The sequence below is a fragment of the Lissotriton helveticus genome, chromosome 6 (genome assembly GCF_964261635.1).
Source record: "Lissotriton helveticus chromosome 6, aLisHel1.1, whole genome shotgun sequence".
Taxonomy (NCBI): domain Eukaryota; kingdom Metazoa; phylum Chordata; class Amphibia; order Caudata; family Salamandridae; genus Lissotriton; species Lissotriton helveticus.
In genome coordinates this window covers 1,062,900,719-1,062,910,243 of record NC_136067.1, presented here as the reverse complement: position 1 = coordinate 1,062,910,243, position 9,525 = coordinate 1,062,900,719, and the positions used below count along the sequence as shown (strand labels likewise).

Sequence of the window (9,525 nt, the reverse complement as noted above, 5' to 3'; positions counted from 1 at the left end):
CCATAAAAAACTAATATTAAGATACTGTGGTACATGTGTTTATTGTGTTTAGGTTGAGAAATGCAAACTTTTAGATTTTTTGTAGGTTTTTTCGCATGTTTGTCCTTCCTCAGACAGCAGAGAGCCTGCTGAAGTGCAAACACGAATGCTTGGATGGTTCAACACAGTATGGCGAAATATATGCCAACCTCTTGGGAAAAATAGCTTTTTCAGTGTGATTGTTAGACTTGTGTTTTCCATTCCTCGTTATGTGTTGCTACACGGTGTTGCTCTCCCTAAACCTAGTTCCGGGTATCATGTTTTATAAACCTGAAAAGATAAAAGCCTGAATGAAAGTAGGTTACACAAATAGCTCTGAAATGGGCGCGTAAAATTATTACCAGTGCACAAGCGTTGCCACCATCACTCACCAAGGCTCCATTTCAGCTCGCAAGATCATCGAGACAAATTAAATATATAAAACATTAACACACACCGTCGCCCCACCTCCCCCCCAAAAAAACACACCAGCCGACGTTACGAAACAACCATTTTAATTCGAGTAGAGGCACTGCTTTGTCCACACTGGTACGCGAACATGGGTCTCTCCTCCCCCCACCAGGTGACAGCTCACGAGAGGAAAGCTTTACCATCTGATACCTTGTTATGCTCCCAGGCACGCACGCACGCGGAACCTGAGTCACTTGAACGTTACGTTAATTTTTTTCTTCCGTTATACACGTGTTCTAGATGGCAGAGATAGGCTGGGAAACCAGAATAAAGTTCACCTTTAACGCGTCGGTTGGTGTTAAATGGCGGTGCATTCCTCTTATGTGGCAGACCAAAATGATGCCAAGGATAAAAGCAGGCTCGGCTCCTTCTTATAAAACAAACACGAACAGAGGTTGCACAGCCCGCCCCTGCCCTTCTCTCAACATCGGAGGGGAGTGATGTGCCGCGGCAGAGTTTCAGGACATGCACTGAGTCCCCCGTGGGTTCTGAAGAGTCTCTAGGGTAATTTGTACTGCTGTTACTTGCAGTCGTTGTTGCCATAGGTAGAGCCCTTGTTTATTTCGGTCATTCCGATCATCCACCGCACGACGACTGAGGCTGAAACAAAAAAGAGACAAAAGCAAAAGTCACTTTTATGAAATACCGAATGAAAAATGCGCATTGTACACTAACCGCCAGTCTGGCCCCACAGTAACACTAACTCGAACCCCCATACACATTTATCTTGTTTACGCTCACCCATGACTATCATCACCCCATCCAACCCGCAAACCACTTCACGCACCCACCACCGTGTATGCCTCACTGCTGACACTATAATACAGCATTTCGATGCAAAATATTCTGTAATTTTAATTAATAAAAAGATAGTATATATATATATATATATATATATATATATATATATATATATATATATATATATATATATATAGATATATATATGTATATAGTTTCAATCTACAGTTTACCAGTCAGTGGTCGAGAGAAACCATCAAATTTCTAGATCTACCGTCTATATGCAGGAGTTAGCTTGATACAAAGGACGTGCGGCTGCTACACTGGTCGGCGGTCCTATCATTACTTTCCTTGACCTTCCACATTATATATATTTTAAGGATAGACAGCAGTTACTTTTGTTGGCTTACTGTCATTTCTAAGTGAAGGATTAGCTGCGCCTAGTACATATACTTAACAGTATTATGAGCTGAGTACTCCCGGATACTTTGACCAATGTAACTCCTTCACAATCGGCTCTACTCTTAAACTTGAAATTGTAGTACCTTCTTGGTCGGGATCCTTATATCAGATCTCTGGCCTATTGGCTAATTCCTGATTGACTTCAATAATATCAACGATTTTGTGAGAACCATATCTTTACAACTCCTCAGTTGGATTGTTAAAAAGAGAACAAGGCAAATTCCAGACCATTTCATCTAGAAACTTCTTTCCGGGCTCACAAGTGTCGAACAAGCCCTGACGAAGTTCCAAGTGAACGAAACGCGTTGGCTGAGATTTTAAAAGATTGAAAAGAATAAAGGAATTTTGGATATATCCGAAGCCTTCTTGTACTTCCCCTTTTGCTGCACCGTCGCACAAGTTACTTACCTCCGGTAACGATATATCTGTAAGAAACAGTAGTTAGTGTTAGATTCCTTACCGTAGAAAATATCCCCAGGCGTTAGACTGGATCCGGAAAGTTTTGCGTAGCAGTACCCCTGCGCGTCGGTAGGCGTCGTCTGCCCCGGAATGACGTCGTCGGAGTACTTAGACGCCGCCCTCGCGCGCTGACGTCAGTTCTTGTACACAGCTTTTCTGCGCCAGAAACGCAGAGCCATGATAAAAACCGACACTGGTGCCATTAAACTAGGCCCCTCAAAGGGAAGAACCTTAACCCTTGATATCGATTCGCAGACCGGGGAGGATGGGTGGGGCGGTAAGGAATCTAACACTAACTACTGTTTCTTACAGATACATCGTTACCGCAGGTAAGTAACTTGTGCATCTGAAAGAAACAGGTTAGTGTTAGATTCCGTACCTTAGAATAGATACCCCAGCAATACAAACCCCGGTGGTGGGACTGCGAACCAATGATCACACCAGAAAGTCCTGGAGAACAGAACGGCCGAAAAAGCCATCTCTCCGGACTTGGCTGTCCGGGCAGTAGTGTCTAGCGAACGTGTGCAGCGAGGCCCACGTAGCTGCCTGACAGATGTCCTGCAAGGGGACTCCCTGACCCAGGGCAGTAGTACCTGCTGTGGCCCGAGTGGAATGGGCATGCAGCCCCACAGGAGGCTCCTTTTTAGCCAGCGAATAACAAGCCTTTATGCACAAAACGACCCATCGAGAAATAGTTCGTTTGTGCACCGCCCACGTAACCAACAAAGAGCTGGTCGTCCACCCGGGACTGGCGTGTGCGGTCCAGATAGAATGAGAGCGCACATTTTGGGTCCAGGCGGTGGAGCCTCTCTTCCTCTTTCAAGGGATGCGGAGGCGGAAAGAAGGTGGGGAAGGTGATGGACTGTCCGATGTGGAAGGCTGTGACTACTTTGGGCAGGAAAGAGGGACGTGTTCTCAAAACAACTTTGTCCGGATGGACAGAAAGGAAAGGAGGCTTAGAAGATAGAGCCTGGAGCTCACTCACCCTCCTGGCAGAGGTGATGGCAACCAGGAATGCAGTCTTAAGAGTAAGAAGATGGAGAGGACTATTGTGAAGCGGCTCAAAGGGAGCGCACATCAGATAAGTCAGAACAAGATTCAAGTCCCACTGAGGTATCACGAAAGGAACAGGAGGAAACATGTGAGTGATGCCCTTCAAGAATCTATTTACAACAGGGGACTTGAAAAGAGAAGGCTCATCAGGAAGCCTTAAGAAGGCTGAAATGGCAGAGAGGTAGCCCTTGATAGAGCCCAGAGCAGAGCCCTGCTGGGCAAGAGAAAGAAGAAAGAGGAGAACTTCTGAAAGGGGGGCAGATAGAGGATCCACAGCCTTTGCTGTGCACCATGCCACAAATTTGTTCCACCTGCAGGCGTATACCGTTTTTGTGCAGGGACGCCTGGCTGCCAGAATGACATTACAGACTTCAGGAGGCAAGTTAAATGGCCTCAACTGCTGCCGCTCAATCTCCACGCATGGAGGTGGAGGCTGGACAGGTTGGGGTGGAGGATCGTCCCCTGCTGCTGCGACAGAAGGTTCTCCTGAAGAGGCAGACGAATCGGGGGATCGACTGACATGCTGAGTAGCTCGGGATATCAGTATCTTCTTGCCCAGTCCGGAGCCACAAGGATGACTTGGGCCCGGTCGCGCCTGATCTTCTTCAGCACTCTGGGCAGAAGTGGTATAGGCGGAAAGGCGTACAATGGACCGCAGCTCCACTCGCGATGAAAAGCGTCTGCGAGCGAGTGCCGCCTTGGAAATTCCAACGCGCAGAACTGAGGGCATTGCACGTTCTCTTCGGTGGCAAAGAGATCTAACCAAGGCTCTCTCCATCGCTGAAAGAGGCCTTGCGCCACGTTCGAGTTCAGACGCCATTCGTGATCCATCATGCACTGGCGGCTGAGTTCATCCGCCCTGGCGTTCAGGGAACCTGCCAGGTGTTGAACCACCAGGGTGACGCCCTGGTGTTCGAGCTACTGCCAGAGACGCAGAGCCTCCTGACAAAGGTCCACGACCCCACCCCGCCCTGTTTGTTGCAGTACCACATGGCGGTGGTGTTGTCTGTGAACACCTGCACTACACTTCCCCGTACAGAGGGAAGGAATGCCTTCAGTGCAAGCCGGATCGCCCGCAGCTCCAGAAGGTTGATACCGGGACTCCGCCTGAGACCAGAGACTCCTGATCTCCGCCTCCCCCATGTGCCCCCCGCAGCCCAGAAGGGACGCATCCGTCACTACTGTGTGCTCCGGTTGGGGTAGGCAGAGGGATCTGTCGCTGACCCAATCACGGTCCGTGAGCCACCACTGCAACTGTCTCGCAGTGCCGTCCGAGATCAGGTCGTGATTGGACAGGTTGCCCTGATGCTGGGCCCACTGAAACTTCAGGTCCCACTGCAGAGCCCGCATCCGCCACCTGGGGTGATGCACCAGAAGGATGCAGGAGGCCATCAGCCCCAGAAGCCGCAGCGTCAAACTGACCGAGACTCCGGATAAAGGCTGAAAGATCAGAATCAGAGCTTGAATATCCTGAACCCGCTGTTCGGGGGGATAAACCCGAAACTGCGCCAAATCCAGAACAGCTCCGATGAAGAGGAGCTTCTGAGAGGGAAACAGGTGTGACTTTGGCACATTGATGGAAAACCCCAGCAGGTGCAGGAGGTTGGCTGTAGTCTGGAGGTGGCTGACGACTGTCTGGGGCGAGCCCGCCTTTAACAACCAGTCATCGAGATAGGGGAAGACTGACACCCCTAATCTGAGCAGATGAGCTGCGACCACCGCCATTACTTTCGTAAACACCCGAGGGGCGCTGGTAAGGCAGAAGGGGAGCACAGTAAACTGTAAGTGCTCGCGGCCTACCGTGAACCGCAGGTAACGGCGGTGGGCCGGCAGGGCGGGGATGTGAAAGTGTGCAAGTCCAACCCTACCATCCAGTCTTCTGGGTCCAGGGCAGCTAAGACCTGAGCCAAAGTCAGCATCTTGAACTTCTCCATCCGGAGGAAGCCGTTGACGTTCCGCAGGTCCAAGATAGGGCGTAGACCCCCTTTGCCCTTCTTGGGAACCAGAAAGTAGTGGGAGTAACAGCCACACCCTACTTCTGGCCCAGAAACACGCTCGATGGCCCCCTTGGCCAAGAGGGCCGTAACTTCTTCTTGCAGAAGTTGCAAGTGATCCCCCGACACGCGGTGGTACTGCGGTGGCATGGCTGGAGGGGTCGCCTAGAAGGGGAGGGAGTAGCCCCTTCGGACTATTTGCAGCACCCACCTGTCCGAAGTGATGGAGCGCTAGTGGAGGAGGTGATGGCGAACCCTGCCCCCCACTGGCGTCGAATGGGCCTGAGAGCACGGACTAGGAAGGCTTTGAGGCGGATGCTGCGGGAGTGGGTGTGGACTGGCCTCGCCGCTGTACCCTGGCACCGCCACGGCGTGTACCACGTCCGCACTGGATGTTAGTCTGCGGCCCATGGCTGGCAGGACGTGAGGGGACGCCCCTTCCTTGGCCACGAAGGGAGCGAAAGGCGGAAGTTTGCTGGCGCTGGCCCGACAGGCCCAAGGACTTGGCCATAGCCCTGGAGTCCTTGAAACGCTCAAGCGCACTGTCTGCCTTGTCGCCAAAGAGGCGACGGCCATCAAATGGCATGTCCATGAGGGAATTCTGGACATCAGCCGAAAAGTTGGCGGACCTCAGCCAGGCGTGGCAGCGAACCGCCACCGTCGTGGAAATCGCCCTACCCAGCGAGTCCGTGGTATCCAGCCCACATCAGATAGAGTACCGTGCTGCATCCCGCTCTCCCGCAAGGGCTTGAGCGAGTTTGACCTGGGCCTCCTCCGGGCAAGCTGGCAGTCCGTCCGCGACCGTGTCCCACAGAGAGTGGGTATAACGGCCCAAACCGCAAGCGGTGTTGACCGACCGCAACACCAAACTAAGTGAGGAGAATAGCTTCTTACCGAAATGCTCATACCTTTTGGATTTCCGATCAGGTGGAGCAGTTGGGAAAGCGGTCTGGGAGTTAGAGGCCTGGATAACCAGGCTCTCAGGGGTGGGGTGGGTGGACAGGAAGCTAGGGTCGCCCGCGGCCGGGCAGTGGCGCCTGGCCACGTTCCGATCTACAGGAGGACCTGTAGCAGGCCTGGACCAAGTGCCCAACAGAACGTCAGTAAGGGCCTCATTAAACAGCATTAGAGGCTCCTAAGAGCTTGCCTGCGGTTTAAGGACCTCGGTGAGGAGGTTAGTCCTCACGGCCGCGACGGGAAGCTCAAGACCCAAGGCCTTGGCCGCCCTCTTCAGCACCACGCTGTAAGCAGCTCCCTCCTCCGTAGCCACGGTAGGAGGGGAAACAAAGCCAGCGCCGGGCGAAGTGTCCAAACCACTGGCCTCCCCTAGATCCACTGTCCAGCCTGATACGACTGGCACTCTCGTGCCAGAGGGTCCTCAGACCCCTCCCAATCCTCCTCGTCTCCCATCTCCTGATAGTCAGGTGCAAAGGATGGGGCCGGATCATAGAAGAATTGCTCTTCTCTCGCCGTCGAATGCGGCGCCGGATCCGGACCGAGGGAGGGACCGGGGACGACGTCGTCCGGGGCCGGCGTCGGGGGCAACACCCTGGGGGTCGGCGCCGGTGGAGGGGTCGTTAGGTCGACCTGCGGCGACCCGGATCCGGACCCGGTGGGGCCCTGCGGCGTTGAGACCGAAGTCGTCAACGGCGCCGGGGCCGAAGCACCCGACAGCACCAGGGTCGAAGCACCCGGCCTGCTTGGGCTCCCAGTTGGGGCCACAGGGCCCGAAGGCGCCACAGCGGGACCCGACGGTGGAGAGAGCGACCTCATGGCCATGAGGAAGGCATTGATCTCCTCCGGCCTCATGTTCAGCCCAGGGACCGGCGGGTATGGGGCTGGCAGCGGCACCTGCGGCATCATGCGAGCGTCCGGGGGAGTCGGAAGAGCGATGTCGTCTCTTCGACTTCTTGTGCCTCTTACCTGTGGACTTGGAGCATGACGAATGGTGTCGACTCGCCGAGCTGCGATGACTGTGGCCCCGCGACCGGTCCTTCGACCTCCTCCTGGGCCTGGACCGTGAATGGCGCGGGGCCGACTGCCTGAGCTCGAGGCGCTTACGGGACCGCTCCCGCCTAGCCTTCGACGTCAAGGCCCGGCAGTCGGGGCACGACTTGTCATTGTGGTCGGCTCCAAGGCAATACAGGCACCGACGGTGGGGGTCGGTAACCGACATCAGACGGTTACAGTCAGCACAGGGCTTGAACCCGGCCATCCCTACCGGCACCGAGAGTCTACCGACTCGAAAAAGGACCCAAAAAGGATCGAAAAAGTTAGTCAAAAAGTGACTAAGGAGTACTTCTTTTTCCGGATCTGCGCTTGCTGGTGCGGAAAAAAGAACTGACGTCAGTGTGCGAGGGTGCTGTCTAAGTACTCCGACGATGTCATCCCTGCGCCAATGACGGACCCGCAGACGACGCCTACCGACGCGCAGGGGTACTGCTACGCAAAACTTTCCGGATCCAGTCTGACGCCTGGGGATATTTTCTAAGGGAAGGAATCTAACACTAACTACTGTTTCTTTCAGATCTTTTCTTTATAAGCTTTGGTATCTGTGTTGCAGTGGAGCATTAGTGCGGCGAGCTCCGGACGTGTCTTGCACAATCTATGGACTTATATCTGTTATTTTGAGAATGAAGTGCTTAACCATGGTCAGCCGCACTGTTAGTTTTTAATAGCCAGGGTCATGATCCTTGATCTTCAGGGCGGCCCTAACTTTACATTGCACATGGACTACTGCCCGATTGGCACAACAGTAATTTACTCTTCATGGAGATCCCCCCCCCCTCTGGTTTACGGGGTTGTCGACTTTACTCCGCACATGGGCTACAGCTTGATCAGCATGGCAGTAATGCACTTTTCATGGAAGCCCACTCTGGTGTACGAGGTTGCCGACTTTACTCTGCACAGAGGCTATCTAACAATCGACTAGTCAGTGATGCTCTTCACGTATGCCCTCTGGCATATGGGATGTTGACTTTTACCTGAACATGCCCTGATCGGTGCAACAGGTAACGTCATGGAGGCTTCATCTAGAATAGGGGGTCACTGACTTGAATCTGCACACAAGCGATGTCATTGTGGTCGGCCCCAAGGCAATACAGGCACCGACGGTGGGGGTCGGTAACCGACATCAGACGGTTACAGTCAGCACAGGGCTTGAACCCGGCCATCCCTACCGGCACCGAGAGTCTACCGACTCGAAAAAGGACCCAAAAAGGATCGAAAAAGTTAGTCAAAAAGTGACTAAGGAGTACTTCTTTTTCCGGATCTGCGCTTGCTGGTGCGGAAAAAAGAACTGACGTCAGTGTGCGAGGGTGCTGTCTAAGCACTCCGACGATGTCATCCCTGCGCCAACGACGGACCCGCAGACGACGCCTACCGACGCGCAGGGGTACTGCTACGCAAAACTTTCCGGATCCAGTCTGACGCCTGGGGATATTTTCTAAGGGAAGGAATCTAACACTAACCTGTTTCTTTCAGATCTTTTCTTTATAAGCTTTGGTATCTGTGTTGCAGTGGAGCATTAGTGCGGCGAGCTCCGGACGTGTCTTGCACAATCTATGGACTTATATCTGTTATTTTGAGAATGAAGTGCTTAACCATGGTCAGCCGCACTGTTAGTTTTTAATAGCCAGGGTCATGATCCTTGCTCTTCAGGGCGGCCCTAACTTTACATTGCACATGGACTACTGCCCGATTGGCACAACAGTAATTTACTCTTCATGGAGAACCCCCCCCCTCTGGTTTACGGGGTTGTCGACTTTACTCCGCACATGGGCTACAGCTTGATCAGCATGGCAGTAATGCACTTTTTATGGAAGCCCACTCTGGTGTACGAGGTTGCCGACTTTACTCTGCACAGAGGCTATCTAACAATCGACTAGTCAGTGATGCTCTTCACGTATGCCCTCTGGCATATGGGATGTCGACTTTTACCTGAACATGCCCTGATCGGTGCAACAGGTAACGTCATGGAGGCTTCATCTAGAATAGGGGGTCACTGACTTGAATCTGCACACAAGCGATGGACTGATTAGTGCAGCAGCTGCTTCCTCACACCTCGCTGAGTAGATCCACTCGCCAGGATCCCCAATGGACCTCGCTCTCTCCTAGTGCTCTCCTCTATCGCAGGACACAGTGTTCTTAGCAAGTAGGCAGGCACTGGTGCTCCTGGTTCTAAGGCAGGTGCTCTTGATTGGCATGGATGATGTCCCCTCACCCAGCTGGGAGACAGGCAAACCTTATCGCCCAGTCCTAGTCACCAGTTGAAATCTAGCTGAGCTTCTTCTCCTCGACATACAGTCAGACTGGCTGCTTTACAGCT

The 9,525-nt window shown here is 53.0% G+C and overlaps 1 protein-coding gene across 2 annotated transcripts in view; it reads right to left on the bottom strand.

Annotated features, from left to right (window-relative positions):
* Window positions 1–516: 516 nt before the first annotated feature.
* Window positions 517–9,525, bottom strand: part of AGPAT4 (1-acylglycerol-3-phosphate O-acyltransferase 4) — a 425,215-nt gene continuing 416,206 nt past the window's right edge. For both annotated transcript variants that reach the window (XM_078646933.1, XM_078646932.1), the window contains one exon: window positions 517–1,089. In XM_078646933.1, coding sequence (XP_078503059.1) covers window positions 1,010–1,089 — 80 coding nt within the window. In that variant the 3' untranslated portion in view covers window positions 517–1,009. The remainder of the gene's footprint in view (window positions 1,090–9,525) is intronic.